Here is a 21139-nt window from a genome sequence, read left to right as displayed (position 1 = left end):
CTAATGATTACGCTTAACAAGGACAGGAAACAAACCAAATATGGGCACAAGGGGCAGGAACACATGACAGACACACAACAGTTCCCTGACATAACTCCCCCCTCCCGAAAGGCTCGTCCCGAGCCTTAACAGTTCCATCAGGGAGGGGGGGTGGGCGCTCTGGAGGCCTCTCAGGACAGACACGGACCACAGGACGGGGACCTCCAGAGCGGAACAGACAGACAGGACCCATGGCGGAGCAGGGAGCTCAGGAGGCCATGGCAGGTGGTAACTGTGGCCATGGCATCCTTCTTCGGCCCACCCACTCCACCCAGAGCTCTACTACCCCCCCCCAAAATTTCCATGGGGGAATCCAGGGGGTATCAGGAGCCCTCCGGGGCTAGACAGACAAAACACAAGACACGACAGGAAACCCTCCAGGGTCAGACAAACACGACAAGACATCCCACAGGAACCAGAAGCCCTCCTGGGCTGGCTAGGAAGCTGAGTCTTCCTCTGGGCATGACGAGGAGTCAGGGGCCCTCACAGGGTCCCTCAGCGACCTCCTCCACTTCTGCGACAGGGGGGGCAAGCGGCTGCGACTGGCCTCCATGGCCACAACTCAAGGAGCCGCCTGCCCCAGACGAGTCTCCATGGACAAGACAAGACATGACAAAGGTAAGTTTAAAATGTTCCTGTGGGCACAACAAACACAAACACGGCTCTCCTGGCCGTGACATGTGGACTTGATCCACGGAGAGGGTTAGAAACGGCGGCCGGCAGGCTTGAGTCAGCGGCAATCCGGTGGGCTTGAGTCAGCGGCAATCCGGTGGGCTTGAGTCAGCGGCGGACCGGCGGGCATTGAGTCAGAGGCGGACCGGCGGGCATTGAGTCAGAGGCGGACCGGCGGGCATTGAGTCAGAGGCGGACCGGCGGCGTGCACAGGGAAGCCGCGGACGGCGGCGTGAATAGGGGGAGCCGCCGACGGCGGGTTGGCTTTCCCCGCGGACGGCAGCGTTGATCTCCCGCGAACGGCGGGCTCTGTGAAGCCGCCGACGGTGGGTTGGCTTTCCCCACGGACGGCGGACTTGGGTGAACCGCAGGTAGCGGCGTGATCTCCCGCGAACGGCGGGCTCGGTGTGCCGCGGACGGCGGCGTGAACTCCCGCGAACGGCGGGCTCGGTGTGAGCGGCGAGGTTGGGAGCCGCGGACGGCGGCAGATATCTCCTGCGATCGGCGGGTAGGATGAGCCGCGGACAACGGCGAACTTCTCCCGCGAACGGCAGACTGCAGGGCTCGCGGCCAGCGGACTCGCGACACTCGCGGCGATCCCGCCGAACTCCCACGCCGACTTGCAGTGGGCTAAGGCGGGATGTCGAGTGGCGACTTCCATGCCACGAGAGACCGACCAAAAACAGGAACAAACGAAAGACTTTTAAAAAACGGAAAACAAAACGAGGTGAAGGGGCGCCGCTTACTGTTTAGGTCTGGTCTTCTGTCACGGTGCACACACGAGGGAGGAACCAGGAACACGCAGACGAGGATATAAACTCAAATAATAGTCTTTACTTAACATCAAGGCAGGGCAAGACAAGGCAAGGCAAGGCAGGGCAGGGTAAGACACAGACATCAACAGGAACACCGGGGAGTAACGAGTAGACCAGACGAAGTTTAACTGAACAGACAGAACTATAAATACACACGCAAATCATAGATAATGAGACAAACACGGCTAGACAAGAATTAACTAATGATTACGCTTAACAAGGACAGGAAACAAACCAAATATGGGCACAAGGGGCAGGAACACATGACAGACACACAACAGTTCCCTGACATTAACATTATCAACACAAATATTTTAACAGTACTATAAAAGCAAGGCTGGGTATGGTATAGTATATGTGTAAGCAAATTTCTGTTTTTTGCTTGTTGACAGTTGACGATTTATTATCTCCAAGTGTATTCTTGTGCCTTTCAGTCTGACAGATTAGAATGCTACAATAAAGCAAAAAGTAAATGCCTTCATGAAATGCTTACAAATGATACTTAGTGAGTCAAAGGTTAGATAAACAAGCATCCAGTGCACACTGTACCTGTTTGTTGAGCAGCATGGTTGAATAGGCAGCAATGGCCATGAACTGAAAGTTGCAATTGAAAATGATAGCCAAACATGTGCCGTGAGAGTGAATTGTTGATATTGGAGACCATTTGTCATTTTAACAAAGGCAACAGTTGGCTGAAGAGATTCAATTAAGGCATTTTCACCTTTCTCATTGCAGTTTTGCTGCAAGGGCAGCATTTATATAGTGTAAATGTAACATGGTCAAGCTGCTTTAAGCAACACTTGCTTGTTATGCTCTCATAAATGCGCACAGCCTTTCTCAGAATCAGGATTAGTGACTTACTGCCGTGATTACTGACATCATTTTCTGGTTAAGTATGAGAACAGACACCACTGAAAATATAAGACAATTATTGTTTAAAATTCTCTATGAAGACAGAAAGAAAGAAAATGAGACATGTCAAATTAAAATAAGTGAATTAGAAATGTCCATTACACAAGGTTTGATTAATTTAATATTAAAAATACTTAGCAGTATTAACCCACTTGAATGCTTGCTGTATATTTTCCCTGGTTTGAATGCTTGAAAAATCTTTCAAAGAATTTTCCGATTTTGGATTATCCATTTTCTCAAATCATGTAGAGTCAAAATTATAGCCTGTATGAAATTATTCTTATTAGTATACTAAACTGAACTATTTATATATGAACTGTACTATAGACTTGAAAATTATATTATTCATATACTACTTTTGTGGATGCCAAAAGGGTCATTTTTGACACGGATCTAAGGTGTTGGTGATTCTTGTTTATATTTGAGAAAACAAATTCCTGGAATTAGCTGTTAATGTCTGCTCAATTGGGTGTTAGCATCATGGAGGTCACATCAGGATCTTTTGGCAGGATCAGAATTGTATGAAAACTTGGTTATTCATGTTTATTTCATTAAAATAGATCACCCTGCTTCAGTTCACAGTCTAGCACAATTTAGAATAGCTGAATTTACATGCTCACTAAGGTTTTCATAGGGGTTTCATTCTGGATTTCTATACATACATTATAGACCAAATAGTATACTAATACTATTTGGATAGTCTCTCTCAATTTAAAAATATGGTGTTTACTATATTTTTGCTTGTAGTACAGTTAAAATATCACTCTCAGTATCTTATATACAGTATATGGGAGCAAACCAAATATTCTGTCAATTCATTAATAATGGAATCACAAACAGTATTTAATGCCAGTGTTTATTTCTATGTATTTCTTTTTCATTATTTACAAAATAAATATATACATTTTAGGCAAAAGATACAAATGCTAGCCTCCCGGCGCATAAAAATAAAACCACAATTTCAATGTTCACTGATCACCCAATAAATACTTTTAAAGTTTGCACACATCAAATATATGTGTCTTCTGCGTTCACCGAGTTCATTGTGATAGTGAACACAATCAAAAACTAATTCAAATGTCTTTTTTTTCTCCTTTTTTCAGATGCCCAAATTGGTCAATGACTAAAAGAACATAATCTGTGAGAGGTCCAAAAGTCTATGCTGGAGATACAGAGGACACCTCTGTCTTGCTGGTGGACACAGTTGAGGACTCATCATCTCCAAGAGGGTTCTTTCCGCAGAAAAGAGTGGTCAGCATGCAGTTCCGGAACTGTAAAGAACAATGTTTCATTTAGTGTGTTTTTATAGAGATAACATAGAGAGAAGAAGGAGTAGAAATGGAAAGGGATGTCTGGGATATGTAAGACAAGTCTGAGAAATGTTTAACCTGTTTGTTTAGCAGCACATAGATGACAGGGTTATATAAGGCTGAGCTTTTTGAGAAGAAGGCAGGGATAGCCATGAACTGGGCACTGAAAGCTGCTCCCTTGTTAAAGAAGATCCAGGCAGCAACAGTGGCATAAGGGGTCCAAGCCACCAGGAAACCCAACACCATCAGGATGACCATTTTTGTCACTTCTCTCTCAGCTTTCTGGGTAGATGCTGAGTCCTGCTGTTGAGCTGCAGCCTAAGAGAGTAAAATAATCAAGGATGATATAATTTTAACAGTATTCCAGTAACTGGGAATTTATGGGAATGTTTAAATTGACATTTCATACCGCCTTGACTGTGCACACAAGCCGTCCATAGGTGAAGAAGATTACAGTGACTGGCAATATAAAATGACAGACGAACATGTAGATGACATATGATTCATTGTTGTAATCAGGATTCAGGGTGTAGTAGTCTGGTCCACATGAGCACTGCATTCCCTCAGGGATATATCTGTTAAAGAAATGCACCTGATGTTAGGAAATTTCAGTGAGAGTAATCATAAAGTTTTCTCTTTTTTTGTATTTAGGCATGTAAAATCAAGTACATTTAGTTAAAAAGCAGAACAGTTCAGTGTGATAGTTTAACTGGAAAAAAACCTTATTTGCTGCTTTAAGTCAAGTCGTGACGTATTGTCAAGTATGGTGACCCATACTCGAAATTGGTGCTCTGCGTTTAACCCATCCAAGTGCACACACACAGCAGTGAGTAGTGAACAAATGCGCGCACGCACACACACACACACACACACACACACACACACACACACGGAGCAGTGGGGGTTCGGTGCCTTGCTCAAGGGCACCTCAGTCGTGGTATTGAGGGTGGAGAGAGCGCTGTACATTCACTCCCCCCACCTACAATCCCTGCCGGCCGGGGACTCGAACCCGCAACCTTTTGATTACGAGTCCGACTCTCCAACCATTAGGCCACGACTTCCCCTTTTAAATTAAAAGTAAACCAATATTGTATTTCTACGTATTGGTAAACCTGACGTGTTGCTTTTGAAAATACCTCATGTTCAACTGAAATGTTTGGATAGCAAATTGATTGAATAATGTCTTATTAGACCAACCTGGACCAGCCAAGCAAAGGGGGAGCTGCACATGCCATGGCCATTACCCATGTAAATGCAATTCCTGCAAAAGCATGGCTGGAAGAGAATTTGAAACTACCCATTGGTTTGCAGACCACAATGTATCTTTCAATGGCCAGCACCACAAGTGACCAAAGGGCAACTTCACCTGTGTAGCAAATAAAATAGAACATGCATGAACTCCCCTACAAAGGTAAGTTTTACCAAATTGCAGTCCATTATACTTTGACATTCACTTCAAGAATTCCTCACACCAGTCAAAATAAAACAAAAAGATCACAGTTTCCCTCACCTCCAAGTGTAGCCATGAAGCCCTCGACCGCACAGCCAGTTGGTCCAAGAACAAAGTAGCCGTTAATTGCTGTGTAGAAAGTGACCGTGAATCCAAAACAAACCATGATGGTTCCAGCCACAGCCAGGTTGACCAAAATAAAGTTGAGAGGTTGCCGAAGCTTTTTATGTTGAGCTGTAACCACCAATGTAAGGAGATTGATGGGTAGACCCAAGCACATGAGGAAGAATATGTAGATGGCAAGCAACTTAAACTGCCACGGTTCAGCTAGATAATACTGCGGATACTCATAAGGACTCCTCACTAGCCCTGTCCTGTTGGACAAGGGGACATAGAAGTTATTTCCCTCAGTGCCGTTCATCTTTGTCCACTAGCGATCCAGAGGGATAAAGGGTGAAATCTGCTGCTATGGTACAGCTGAGTGGCTGCTCTTCACCTGCTCTTTACTTGCAATGATGCATCAGGAGTGTTTATATATCCCTCTAAGGTTCCTTATAAGGGATAAATCCAGGAGCGTAAGATAGGGAGGGTGTTACAATGTGGGATTTGAATGATAAGAGCAGACATAATCACTTTTGGGCTAATCAGCCAGTAAAGCTTTGGATCTTCGGAAGTTCTTTTAACTTTTTAGGATCATAAAATTAGGCCACAATATTGGGAAGTGAGTATAAACAAAGCTGTATTTATTTCAAGGATAAAATGTAATTGAAATGTGATTGTTTTCTGATGTAGTCCAGTCATTATCATATTAAAATAACACAAAAAGTCACCACTGATTTGCATTTTATTTCAATATTAAACTTTTGCATCTGTCACAGCTGTGGCTGTGTAGGGTGGGACTTGGGTGGACAGAACCTCCACCTGCATAAAATTCTATAATGTTTTAAATTTTCATTAATAATAATAACCAGCATATACAATTGTTTATACAATTTAAAATTCTTTGAATGAGAATAGGTTAAATGAATTTATTGTCTGTCTGCTCCTTACATAAGTTACAATTTGACTTCATAAGACTTATATAATTCACGTTATATATCATTTTTATTATACTTTTATTAGGCTACTTATTTATCTATTTTAATTATTTAATAGAGTCTGTCTTTGTTAGATAGTAGGCATATAGTGGATATAATGAACAGGAAACGAAGTAGTAGAGAGAAACACAAAGAGAAAGTGCACCACGAGGCTTTGAACTCGGAACACATTGCGCTGTGTGTCGGAGCGATGACCCTGAGGCTGTCGGACACTCGGTAGAAGTAAAGTCTACACTTTATGGATAAGTGTATGGAAATTAGCACCGAGAAAAACTACCGGTTTTCAAAGGCATTAAGGGTAAGTAAGATAATGACAGAATTTGATGCTCATCCAATAAAAGTAAAACGTTGTAAAAGTCATGGAAATTGTTGAAAAGATATGGCAAATTTGGTCAAATATATAAATATATATATATATATATTTAGCGTGGAGGCTGCAAAGGTCACCTTATCGTTCGTGAAAAGAAGTGTTGGCACATGTTTGCAAAATGCCGTTAAAGAAATTCATGCAGTTAAGGGATTCAACTCTGATTCACTTTTGTAAACAATCGATGCTCCTATAAATGCGATATTGTTTCAATATCAATAAACAGCGCAGCTGTTTATCAGGCTTTATCAGTAGGCTAACGCTTTTTATAATTGATCCTATTCTTATTCTAAGTGTTTTGCACATTTTAAATTGAAAGTTTTCAAAGTTATAAAATAACATCTGGAAGTATATCAGAACCATAAACTCTTTGTTTATGGTAAATCATCATAAACATCTCATCTCTGCACACTTCGAACATTTTCCCAACCAACTATTTTTAAGTTCTCATTATGGAGCACGTTATATTTGTCTGTTTTCATTTTTAGATGCAAAACTGAAATAGTAGAGGGCAGTAGATGTAGCCATGAGTTAGCTTAGAAAGAAAAATGTATGAATGTGACTTTGGGGATATGCTGTAAGTAAAGTTGTGTGGTGTTGATTGGGTCTGTACAACTTGGTTGTATAGGGGGGAGACTGGGGTTGTAACACTTTTTGTTGCAGTATCTGTAACTCGCTGGATTTTTGAGCTAGAGTGCTCAAACTTTTATACAAAGCACCCACATTTGTTCACTACAAGAGGCACCAATTCAAACCTCTGCAAGAATATCACAGCCCTTACAAGTTGATGTCAAATACATGGAGTGCCTTTGTTACAATCTACCCCTCTGCTGGGATAGGTTGTAACACACACTGGGGTGTGTTAAGTTGTAACAGTTAGACAAAAGAAGCAAATACAGCAGCCACCTCATAAAGTTTGCATCAAACACGTTTATTGAAACAATCTAAAAGAACAATACAAAAAATGTATTTCTATGAATGACCACATCCAATCCACTTTCTGTTCGATGCAGGAGTGTGTGCGTGTGTGTGTGTGTGAATTAGACTACTAGAACAAACCTCCTTAACAGTATTTATGTTTACTGAACACTCAACTGCAGTGTACCGAGGTAAGGAACATGTAGATCTAAAAAAAAATGTGTACATTTGTGCGAGAGATTGTGTCTATGTATGAATTTTCATAGTCAGATTCACAATGGTGTCAAACCAATGTTTTTATCCCTAGAATGCAGCTTGGTGGTTCCAAAAATTTCATAGGGCACATTTTACCCACACTTCCTTCGGCTTTGAGCTGCCAAAAAAGTTCCATATAGACAAGATGAAAGTTCTCAGTTCTATGTAAGAGAATGCTAAATTGTGTTACAATTTACCCCACCCCTGTCAATCCAGCAGTTTAAAAATGAATCACATTTGGCCTCAGAATCTACTATTTATTCTAATGTAAATTAGGCTATATGATTTAATCTGCAACGGGTTAAATACTAAGCAAAATATAGTTTTGGTCAAAAAAAATCAATTCTTACACCAAAATCAGTTTTTTTCTTTATAAAGTTTGCTATTTCTATTTACAGCCTTGACAACCATTCATATAAGATTAGGGGGAAGTGGGTAATTAATGAAATTATCGCAGGATTTATCCCTCATAGGTGGAAATGGTGCTGCTACAACTCTCCCCATGTTACAGCCATACCTGGTCTCCCCCTAATTTATTTAGCACCCCTTCAGATTTATGAAACCATCTTTAGTATAGGCTAACCCCTAACAAAACTATTCTGGATCTGCACTGGCTGTGGTACATTGGTGCAAATACTTAAGGTGTTCAGCACTTGACAGTCAAATCTTTCAGACCTTTATTTGTGAACCTGGTAACCGACGCATTGATATAATGTGAAAGTGAAATTATCAAAATGCAAACTATCTATAAAAACAGCAAAACATTTTATTTTTCTTTATTTTTATTTTGGGATGAATAGGAGCTGGACATATAGTAGCTACATGTAGCAATTTCTACAATTTCTACAGCGCTTTTCTAGGGCTCAAAGCGTTTTACGGGCGACAGCAGGCATAGAATCAAAACAATAAAATCAGCATGTATATCAAACATCACACAAATTCTGAAAAATCTGAGTCAAACGCATAGGTCCGACTGAGAACATGGAACAGCATATGTCTAACCCAAAATCCAAATGAAATTAGCCGTAAAGATGACAGTAGTCTAATCCGGTGTAAAGTGAGGGCATCCTTGTCTCCACTTGTCTCCCATTCCACAAAGCCAAGACGAGCAGGACTACAAACGGGAACACAGGACGACGTAGACAACCACCACACTAATATGAAATCCGCCCGTCAAAGATGCAGCCGCGCCGTCCAAAGCAACTGCGCCGCAAACACCGTCAGACAGGCAGGGGGACAAAGAACACCGCGAACACAAACGACAGTCTGTTGAGATCCAAGAACGTCATATTTATGAGCGTGCGAAATCAAAGTAAAACAACGAGACAAAATACAAACATACAGCTCCGAGGTGGAAGCCAGACGGACGCGCGCAGCATAATCACCGGAAGTTGTAATCGGCTACAGTTTTGACTGACGTCCAAAATAAAGCCTTTAAAGTTTTAGCCTATGTTCCTAAGTCTAACAGCAAATTGTCCAAAACGTTATTAATCACGGACCTTGATCTTGTGACGTTGCTGCATGAGCGATATTGCGATATTCTTGCTTATTGGATTCCACAAGGTAATTTGACTAACGGTAACATTATTTGACCACTTGTCAAGGTGCTGTTGACCTTTCACCTGTGTTTGCTCTGACTGAGAGAGAAGTGCTGGAGTTGCATCTGTTTATCTCTGCTCTTGTGTCTGGCCAATAGTGCTTTTTCTGAGCATCATAAATGGGTCATTCTTCAATTGGGGTGGCAAATGAGAGGCAGAATTTGTAAAAATGCTTGTTTGTTTTTTTTATAATAAAATATATTGCTATGCATTTAAAAATTAGTGTAATATGCTATATCCATTCAAATGAAAGCTTAAGAACATTTTGATTTTTAAATAATTTCAATCAAACACTTGTGACACAGCCACTTATATCTATGTCATTTTTGAAGTAACACTACAGACTTTATATTGCAAGTTACTATAGGCTCTGTGGTGTTACCAGAATCAGCCTAAATACTGACTTTTCTCAAATGGAGGCTGCCATCATGATGATTTCAAGATCAGGGGACATTTTAGAAATATTAATAAGTATGTATTTATCACAATTTTGATCAAGTCCAATCTGCAAGTTATCAACATAACACCACAGACAGTAATAAAGTGCGACACATGAAATTGTCAGAAATTTAGCTAACTTTATGAAAATTAATAAGAAAGAATGTACTCCCCATGCACCCCTCAGATCAAACCAGCACCTGCAGTGACATTTACACACATGAGGAATAGAATCCTCCCTTTTCTTAAAGGGGCTACGTCCATTGTTGTAACACCACAGACATGAATTTGGGGGACACAATTTTTTTCTTAAATTAAACAAAATATGTATTTTTTAAAACAATTTAATAACATGTTAAATAAAATCTATGTTCACAATATAACCACTTTATTTGTGTTAAAAATGTTATATTGTAGCAATTACATTCCATGATACCTCTCTGTGGTATGGCGGGAACATCCATATTTTGTTACAAATGCTATCTCTAAAACTCAATTAAATATGTATTTTAAAACAAAAAATGTAACTATTAACAGTGCACATATTGTGTTTACCCTACAGAATACAAACGTGCAAATATTTTATGATTTATTGGTATTTAAAGTATATTTGAACTGTTGTAAAGTAGAGGGACACCACTTTAAGATATTTAGGCAGTCAGAATGATAAGAGAAATGCTGATGTGAACATCTTATTAAAATAGATCACATTGCTACAAAACTGAATATTCTGGATTCAGTAGCCTACAAGTTATATGTTCAACCAACTGCATTTGTGGCATAAGATTGATTACCACAAAAATTATTTCTGCTTGTTCAGTTATTCTGAAATAATGACATTAGGCATTGCGTTAACCAAACCCTGTTCTAATGTCACAATAGCAAAATGTGCTTTTACTATTTCATACTTGGTCTACCATTCAAAACACAATATGATCAAGGAACTGTAGATTTGTAAATTTTCTACAGTTTGTAAACTTTATTGAAACTAGAGATTTAATTAAAACCCCCCAATTAGCCAATGAGCCTTTGGGCATAGGCATAGGTACTATAACTGGAATATGTAAAAGCTCAGTGTTACCAATATTGCAAACAGCAGTTGTCCTTGTTGCAGAGAGTTATCTTCCTGAAAGAGTTGTTTCAGATTTAATGTAGGGTGGATTTGTTTGTATTCTATTATATGGATTGTGTCTTGAATTAAAAATAGAATGTGCACAATATGCTAATGCTTAACTAAGGTAAACCTTTTTATTCAGTTGCAGTATTGTGTGTGTGGGGGGGTGGGGGGTGAAACCAAATAATGAAACCAAAGACACTGTCAATGCAAATATTTATTTCTATCCATATATTCTTTTTCATTATGTACAAAATATATACACATTTTAGACCATAGATATAAATGCTAGCCTACCAGTTCATAAAAAAGTTCACTGATGACCCATTAAACCCAAAAAGCCTTTTATTATTTAACAAATATTTGTGGGTTCACCAGTTTAATAGTCATAATGAACACAACAATTTGAGATGCATCAACTAATGAATTTTTTTCTCTTCTTTTTTTAAGATGCCCAGATTGGTCAATGACTAAAAGAACATAATCTGTGAGAAGTTTGAAAGTCTATGCTGGAGATACAGAGGACACCTCTGTCTTGCTGGTGGACACAGCTGAGGACTCATCATCTCCAAGAGGGTTCTTTCCGCAGAAAAGAGTGGTCAGCATGCAGCTCCGGCACTGTAAAGAACAATGTTTCACTTAGTACATTTTTGAAGACTTGCCACTTTTTTAATAACTGGGGGGAGCAGAGGAAATGGAATGCAGTTGTGGCCTAATGGATAGAGAGTTGGACTTGTAACCCGAAGGTCGTGGGTTCGAGTCTCAGGTCCGGCAGGGATTGTAGGTGGGGGAGTGAACAACCAACACTCTCTCCACCCTCAATACCACGACTGAGGTGAGACCCTTGAGCAAGGCACCAAACCCCCAACTGCTCCCCTGGTGCCGCAGCAATGGCTGCCCACTGCTCCGGGTGTATGTTCACTACTGTGTGTACACTTGGATGGGTTAAATGCAGAGCACAAATTCCGAGTATGGGTCACCATACTTGACCACACACCACTCCCTTCCCTTTTCATTCGTGCAATTCTGATGTGATTTACCTGCTTGTTTAGCAGCACATAAATGATAGGATTAAATATGGATGAGCTCTTTGAGAAAAAGGAGGGAACAGCCATGAACTGGGCGCTGAAAGCTGCTCCCCTATTAAAGAAGACCCAGGCAGCAACACTGGCATAAGGGGTCCAAGCAACCAGGAAACCCAACACCATCAGGATGACCATTTTTGTCACTTCCCTCTCAGCTTTCTGAGTAGATGCTGAGTCCTGCTGTTGAGCTGCAGCCTAAGAAAGTGAAATAACCAAGGCATTGTCATTTGAACATTATTCCAGTAACTGGGAATTTACATTTCATTTGAAATTTCATACCGCCTTGACTGTGCACACAAGCCGTCCATAGGTGAAGAAAATGATGGTGACTGGACATATAAAATGGCAGACGAACATGTAGACAACATATGATTCATTGTTGTAATCAGGATTCAGGGTGTAGTAGTCTGGTCCACATGAGCACTGCATTCCCTCAGGGATAAATCTGTTAAAGAAATGCACCTGATTTTAGGAAATTTAGTGTGCTTTTCTCTCATTTAAAAACAACATTTAGAAAATTGTGTAATTTTACAAAAAAAAAAAAAAACAATTCATTTGAAATCTAGCAAAATTACTAAGAATGAAAAAGCACTAAAATGTACAAAACTTCAGTGTGTTCATCTTTACTTTTACTGCCACTAATTGAAAGTTGGTGTATTATTAGACTGACCTGGACCACCCAACCAAAGGAGGAGTTGCACATGACATGGCCATTATCCACGTAAATCCGATTCCTGCCAAAGCGTGGTTGTTTGAGAATTTAAAACTACCCATAGGCTTGCAGACCACTATGTATCTCTCAATGGCCAGCACCACAAGTGACCAAAGGGCAATTTGCCCTGTGAAGTAAATAAAATAGTGAGATCAGTTGCATCCAAATTATAGTACAGCTAAACATAAGTGATCAAACCAGTCCTAAAACATACAGTATTATAATTTCCCTCACCTCCAAGTGTGGCCATGAAGCCTTCAATTGCGCAACCAGTTGGTCCAAGAGAAAAGTAGCCATTAATTGCTGTGTAGAAAGTGACTGTGAATCCAAAACAAACCATGATGGTTCCAGCCACAGCCAGGTTGACTAAAATGAAGTTGAGAGGTTGCCGAAGCTTTTTATGTTGAGCTGTAGCCACCAATGTAAGGCCATTGATAGGTAATCCAAAACAGATGAGGAAGAACATGTAGAGTGCAAGCACCTTAAATTGCCACGGTTCAGCTAGATAATACTGCGGATACTCATAAGGACTCCTCACTAGCCCTCTCCTGTTGGACATGGGGATGTAGAAGTTGTGTCCCTCAGTGCTGATCATTCTGTTGTGGAGGAGCCATGAGCAGCGGTATAGCAAATTTGCCAAGAGGACACCTGCAAAAGTGGATATCCCCATGCAGGTACCTGTTTTTATACCTTCCCAAAAGCTCCTAAGATCAAAGAGGTAACTTTGAGAATATTTTGTAGATATTAACCAACTGGAATGCGTTCAAGCTGGAGGAACCAAAGACATTTCTGTTTTGCTGGTGGACAGACTTGAGGACTCCAACGCATGAGGAGTAGAAAGAAACTGAATCCACAGATGACCACAATTGTGCTGAGTTGACTAAATTGTAGTCGAGTGGCTGTTTCTTGCGTTGAGCTGTAACCAGCAATATGAGTGCAACCAGAAATACTGAGACAGCTTTTTGTACAGTGAAAACTTCAATTTTTTTGAAGACGCTCTCCCAAGTGAATAAATTTGGAAACACTGTTTTCGCCTTGTAGCGTGGCCTAGGGAAATTGGAATACTAGTTATGTAACAGTCATATGATCCTCTCAACCCAAAACAATGAGCTGGCAGCCCACATTGTACCTGCTTTGTTGCAACAGCATATTACTTCTCAACCTGTTGGATTGATTGCAAACATCAACAACATCAAGGTGAATTTTGCTGGGCATGTTCCCTTTATATGATGTTATAAGAAGATACTTAAGCAAAACAAACTTTGATGGAATTAAAACTTTGAATATTAAGGTGGTATCTCATTAACCACATTCATTGGAGAATAGTTGAGTATATTTGTTAGCGTTGTTTTACTGAACTTTAATTAGGCTAGAATTGAAAGCATTTGAAAGTCCAACTGAAGGCCATCAGACTCTTTGCAATATCTAGAGTGTTTACTTTTGCATTACCCTTTAATGTTACAAGTTAAAGCAAGTAAACAAGATAACAATTAGGTTATTTTAAGTTAAGGGCAACTTGAGCACACTAGGAGAAACCTACAGAAGGACTAACATCACTACAACACTCCACTGATCTGGGCTTTATGGCAGTGTGGCCAAACTCAATCCTCCTCAGTGAAGACACATGAAAACACACTTGAAGTTTGCAAAAGAGCACCTAAAGGACCCTCAGACAGTGAGAAACAATATTATCTAGTCTGATGAACTAAGAACCCTAAGAATACAGCAAGAGTGGCTTATAGACAACTCCATGAATGTCCTTGAGTGGTCCAGTCACAGCCTGGGATTGAATCCAACCAAATATTGGAAATAGTGGAAACCTGAAAATGTGCATCTGCCCCCATCCAACCTGACAGCTTGAGAGGTGAAGAGGTGAGGAGAAGAATGGCAGAAAATTGACAAATGCTGATGAACAAAGCGTGTCGCATCAAACAAAAAAGGCCTGAGACTGGAAGGTGCTTCAGCTAAATATTTAGTTAAAGGGTTACTCCACCCCAAAATTAAAATTTAGTCATTAATTACTCACCCTCATGTCGTTCCAAACCCGTAAGACCTCCATTCATCTTCGGAACTGGTATAGACTGGAGAATAGTACTGGTATAGACACCTGTTCTCTCAGTTTGTGCAGAGATGACAAGAAACCTTGTGGTGTAGTGTGAGCACCAGAAAAAAACAGGTTGTCTTAAATGTGTTGTACAGTCCTGTAGTGTGAGTTTGCCTGTAGTTTCTAAGGCGATGAACACCACTAAAATCCAAGCCACTTTCATGGTCCCTAAAACCCTAGGTTGGCACAACCTAACCCGAACCTTACCTGGCTAACCAACTAAACCATCTTCATGGTATAGACACCTGTTCTCTCAGTATCATATCAGTGAGTGTTTAGGTATCTTTGGAATTAGCTTCCCTAACACTGGTTTCAAGCAAGGTGGTAATAAGCTTAAGCCTCCTGGTTAAAACTCTGCTGGCAGTGGATAGAGTTGAATCAAAGTACTCTAGAGTATACAGACCTTTCTGGCAGTGCAGCATCTATCTGACTGTCTTTAAGGCCTCTACCGCATACCACTCATCTTACATTTACATTTAGTCATTTAGAAGATGCTTTTATCCAAAACAACTTGCAAATGAGGACAATGGAAGCAATCAAAATCAACAAAAGAGCAATGATATGCAAGTTCTATAACAAGTCTCAGTTAGCTTAACATAGTACACGTAGCAAGGTTTTTTTTTAAATTACAGTATCTCACAGAACTAAGTACACCCCTCACATTTTTGTAAATATTTTATTATATCTTTTCATGTGACAACACTGAAGAAATGACACAATGCTACAATGTAAAGTAGTGAGTGTGCAGCTTGTATAACAGTGTAAATTTGCTGTCCCCTCAAAATAACTCAACACACAGCCATTAATGTCTAAACCGCTGGCCACAAAAGTGAGTAAACCCCTAAGTGAAAATGTCCAAATTGGGCCCAAAGTGTCAATATTTTGTGTGGCCACCATTATTTTCCAGCACTGCCTTAACCCTCTTGGGCATGGAGTTCACCAGAGCTTCACAGGTTGCCACTGGAGTCATCTTACACTCCTCCATGACGGCATCACGGAGCTGGTGGATGTTAGAGACCTTGCGCTCCTCCGCCTTCTGTTTGAGGATGCCCAACAGATGCTCAATAGGGTTTAGGTCTGGAGACATGCTCGGCCAGTCCATCACCTTTACCCTCAGCTTCTTTAGCAAGGCAGTGGTCGTCTTGGAGGTGTGTTTGGGGTCGTTATCATGTTGGAATACTGCCCTGCGGCCCAGTCTCTGCTTCAGTATGTCACAGTACATGAACTGTAGCACCCTAGTGCCGGCAGCACTCATGCAGCCCCAGACCATGACACTCCAACCACCATGCTTGACTGTAGGCATACACACTTGTCTTTGTACTCCTCACCTGGTTGCCACCACACACGCTTGACACCATCTGAACAAAATAAGTTTATCTTGGTGTCATCAGACCACAGGACATGGTTCCAGTAATCCATGCCCTTAGTCTGCTTGTCTTCAGCAAACTGTTTGCAGGCTTTCTTGTTTTTAAGAATATAATTAAAATAGAGAGTGCTAGAGTTAGAGGGTCAAATAAGAATGGAAGAGATATATTTTTAGCCGATTTTTGAAGATGGCAAAGGATTCAGCTGCTCAGATTAAGTTGGGCAGGTCATTCCACCAGGAGGGAATATTTAATTCAAAAGTCTGTGAAAGTGATTTTATGCCTCGTTGGGATGGCACAATAAAGAGGAGCAGAGGCAGTGGTGGTTTTGTAGGCAAACATCAATGCCTTGAATTTTATGCGAGCAGCTATTGGTAGCCAGTGCAAATTGATAAACAGAGGTGTGACGTGCATTCTTTTCGGCTCATTAAAGATTAATCTTGCAGCGGCATTTTGGATTAATTGTAAAGGTTTGATAGAACTGGCTGGAAGACCTGCCAAGAGAGCATTGCAATAGTCCATCCTGGACAGAACAAGAACTTGAACAAGGAGTTGTGAAGCATGTTCTGAAAGAAAGGGCCTGATCTTCTTGATATTGAATAAAGCAAATCTGCAGGGCTGGGCAGTTTTAGCAATGTGGTCTGAGAAAGTCAGCTGATCATCAGTCACAACTCCAAGGTTTCTGGCTGTTTTTGAAGGAGTTATGGTTGATGTGCCCAACTGGATGGTGAAATTGTGATGAAACGATGGGTTTGCTGGAACCACAAGCAGTTCTGTCTTGGCAAGGTTGAGTTGAAGGTGATGGTCCTTCATCCAGCAAGAAATGTCTGTTAGATAAGCTGAGATGCGAGCAGCTATCTTCGGATCATCAGGATGGAATGAGAGGTAGAGTTGAGTGTCATCAGCATAGCAGTGTATCTTAAAGGGATAGTTCACCCAAAATTTGAAAAATTACTCCATGATTTGCTCACCCCCAAGCTATCCTAGGTGTACATGACTTTCTTCTTTCAGACGAATACAATCAAAGTTATTTAAAAAAAAAATGTCCTGGGTCTTTTAAGCTTAATAATTACAGTGAATGGTGGTCCAAATTTGAAGCAAGAAAAAAAAGTGCTCACAAAAAACTTGGTTCTCGCAAGACTATCATGTTCTCACCACAGCTTACGTTACACCCATGTCCTATATGTTATCGGCTGGAATGCCACTCTCTCGTGAATGTGCGTACAACAGCTAGTGAAAGCTAGAGATTACAGTTTTATAAAGCTGCAAATATGGATATTTTTCTTAAACAAATACATTTCTTCATTTAAGAAGGTCTTTTTTAAACCCCCAGAGCCATGTGGAGAATATTTTTAAGATGGATGGGCACAGTTTATTTAGCTGCAAAATCTAAAGCTTGGAAAAGTCAGGACATTTTTTTACTATAACTCTGATTGTATTTGTCTGAATGAGGAAAGTCATATACACCTAAGATGTATATTTTTTGCATTTTTAAAAAGTTTTGCATACAGACATTGTCAAAATGATTCCTGTTCACACGGATCTGCGAAAACGACTAAACATGCAGTATTTTTTCATGCCAGACAAGTAGGTGGCAATGTCATTATGTAAACAAGTACTACACATCTGTGCATATTCCTATCAACTTAACACATAGTATGCATTCTCATGAAATCAATGTTTTTATAAATTTGGCGGAGGCATTGACTTCACAGAACCACTGATGGTGTCCTGTGGTTTCTGGCACCAAGACATTAGCAGCAGATCCTATAAGTCCTGCAAGCTGTGAGGTGAGATCTCTATTGATCAGATTGGTTGATCCAACACATCCAATAGATGCTCAATCGGACATTGGAGATCTGGGGAATTTGGAAGTGAAGACAACACCTTGAACTTTTTGTCAAGCTCCTTAAAACATTCCTTAACCATTTTTGTAGTATAGCAGGGTGCATTATCCTGCTGAAAGAGACCACTGCCATCAGGGAACACCATTGCCATGACGAGGTGTACATGGTCTTCAACCATTTTTAAGTAGTTTAAGTACAAACCCGATTCCAAAGAAGTTGGGACACTGTACAAATTACGAATAAAAAAGGAATGCAATAATTTACAAATCTCATAAACTTATATTTTATTCACAATAGAATATAGATAACATATCAAATGTTGAAAGTGAGACATTTTGAAATGTCATGCCAAATATTGGCTCATTTTGGATTTCATGAGAGCTACACATTCCAAAAAAGTTGGGACAGGTAGCAATAAGAGGCCGGAAAAGTTAAATGTACATATAAGGAACAGCTGGAGGACCAATTTGCAATTTATTAGGTCAATTGGCAACATGATTGGGTATAAAAAGATCCTCTCAGAGTGGCAGTGTCTCTCAGAAGTAAAGATGGCAAGAGGATCACCAATTCCCCCAATGCTGCGGCGAAAAATAGTGGAGCAATATCATAAAGGAGTTTCTCAGAGAAAAATTGCAAAGAGTTTGAATCATCTACAGTGCATAATATCATCCAAAGATTCAGAGAATCTGGAACAATCTCTGTGCGTAAGGGTCAAGGCCGGAAAACCATACTGGATGCCCGTGATCTTCGGGCCCTTAGACGGCACTGCATCACATACAGGAATGCTACTGTAATGGAAATCACAACATGGGCTCAAGAATACTTCCAGAAAACATTGTCGGTGAACACAATCCACCGTGCCATTCGCCGTTGCCAGCTAAAACTCTATAGGTCAAAAAAGAAGCCAAATCTAAACATGATCCAGAAGCGCAGGCGTTTTCTCTGGGCCAAGGCTTATTTAAAATGGACTGTGGCAAAGTGGAAAACTGTTCTGTGGTCAGACGAATCAAAATTTGAAGTTCTTTTTGGACAATTGGGACGCCATGTCATCCGGACTAAAGAGGACAAGGACAACCCAAGTTGTTATCAGCGCTCAGTTCAGAAGCCTGCATCTCTGATGGTATGGGGTTGCATGAGTGCGTGTGGCATGGGCAGCTTACACATCTGGAAAGGCACCATCAATGCTGAAAGGTATATCCAAGTTCTAGAACAACATATGCTCCCATCCAGACGTTGTCTCTTTCAGGGAAGACCTTGCATTTTCCAACATGACAATGCCAGACCACATACTGCATCAATTACAACATCATGGCTGCGTAGAAGGAGGATCCGGGTACTGAAATGGCCAGCCTGCAGTCCAGATCTTTCACCCATAGAAAACATTTGGCGCATCATAAAGAGGAAGATGCGACAAAGAAGACCTAAGACAGTTGAGCAACTAGAAGCCTGTATTAGAAAAGAATGGGACAACATTCCTATTCCTAAACTTGAGCAACTTGTCTCCTCAGTCCCCAGACGTTTGCAGACTGTTATAAAAAGAAGAGGGGATGCCACACAGTGGTAAACATGGCCTTGTCCCAACTTTTTTGAGATGTGTTGATGCCATGAAATTTAAAATAAACTTATTTTTCCCTTAAAATTATACATTTTCTCAGTTTAAACATTTGATATGTCATCTATGTTGTATTCTGAATAAAATATTGAAACTTGAAACTTCCACATCATTGTATTCTGTTTTTATTCACAATTTGTACAGTGTCCCAACTTTTTTGGAATCGGGTTTGTACATTTCAAAGTAACAAACACATGAATGCCAAGGTATACAATTTTCCAGCAGAACACAGGAACATTTTCCTGCTTTCAACACATGAAATTCAAGAATTGACTTTTCATTTGCTGCCTAATGTACAGTACCTTGACAGTCACCATCTTAATAATATAATTAATGTTATTGACTTAACTTTTTTCTAGGTTATATTTATGGGCTTTTGTGCCTTTTATTTTGAGAGGACAGTGGAGAGATAACAGGAATAGAGGCTATCGGCGCCGATGTTAGCTTAACTTGTTAGTGACTTTAATGTTGTGGCTGATCAGTGTATGCGTTAATCAAACCATTGGTATAAACTGCACTAATCATGTAATCAGCTTGTGTTATTGCCTAGGACCTATGACCACTGCTAGTGCATGCTCTTCTATTTGACCTAAAGTAGCAAAGATTTAAGTTTTTTTTTTATTTAATCTAAAATGATTGACAAGATATACAGTATTTAAAAATAATAATAATAAGGCTACAGTTGTCTCCAAAGGCCATAGCAGTGTGCTAAATCCCTTACATCAAGACGTCTGGCCAAAGTGCAATCTGTGACAAGAATAATAGCTTAGATCTAATTATCTACTTTACGTTATTGATAGTGAATTGTTTTAACACACTAACCTTCCTTCCCTAAATCATTGCCAAAATCACTCAGAAGGTATGCTCACAAAATCAAGGTCAGGTCAAAGGGACAAGTGCCAATAAAGACTTTTACTTTCTGGTCTATTGTGGACTCCTAATGAATATATCATTATAATATATAACCATATTCGCCTTTTATTATTACACAGATATAGGTGCAGATTATGTGTTATTTGTATTGAATGTACATGAATTGATCCCTCAGCTTGCCTAAGAATAAATACAAGTTTTTACACAAACTCTTAACTTATTTATTCTGTGCATTGGATTTGTACAGCTATTCCTAGTAGCTTTAAAATATCAGAGATCTGCAGCAATGAAATTAGACTTTGTGTTGACTGAGCTAATATACTTAACCAATGACTTCTGGCTGAAGTACAATTCCCTAGCAGAGGTAATAGATCTAATTATCCAATTCCAGTGAATTTTCTGACCCACACCCTTTGCTCTCTCTTTTTAGCCAATCATCTATTGTTTGACTAATGAAATGGTATGCAGTGGCTTCTGGGTAAAATAGCAACTGGCAAGATGTAATTCTCCAGTTGGTGCTTAATGTGTGTAAACAGCTTATCCAAATCAATGCATCT

General features: G+C 40.2%; 1 protein-coding gene and 1 pseudogene across 2 annotated transcripts; both read right to left on the bottom strand.

Annotated features, from left to right (window-relative positions):
* Positions 1-2969: 2969 nt before the first annotated feature.
* Positions 2970-5726, bottom strand: LOC306845235 (green-sensitive opsin-4). The gene is made up of 5 exons (XM_079377918.1): positions 5259-5726; positions 4946-5114; positions 4158-4323; positions 3827-4066; positions 2970-3709 (listed from the first exon to the last, which is right to left on the bottom strand). The coding sequence occupies exons 1-5, from the start codon at positions 5617-5619 to the stop codon at positions 3596-3598; spliced, it is 1050 nt and encodes a 349-aa protein (XP_079234044.1). The 5' UTR covers positions 5620-5726; the 3' UTR covers positions 2970-3595.
* Positions 5727-11706: 5980 nt separating this feature from the next.
* LOC306845236 (green-sensitive opsin-3-like) lies at positions 11707-13584 on the bottom strand (annotated as a pseudogene). The gene is made up of 3 exons: positions 12741-13584; positions 12350-12515; positions 11707-12265 (listed from the first exon to the last, which is right to left on the bottom strand). The product of its transcript is annotated as a green-sensitive opsin-3-like (transcript).
* Between the last annotated feature and the right edge of the window lie 7555 nt (positions 13585-21139).

The sequence above is a fragment of the Barbus barbus genome (assembly GCF_936440315.1).
Source record: "Barbus barbus genome assembly, chromosome: 25".
Lineage (NCBI taxonomy): Eukaryota > Metazoa > Chordata > Actinopteri > Cypriniformes > Cyprinidae > Barbus > Barbus barbus.
This window is presented reverse-complemented; position numbering and strand designations above follow the sequence as displayed.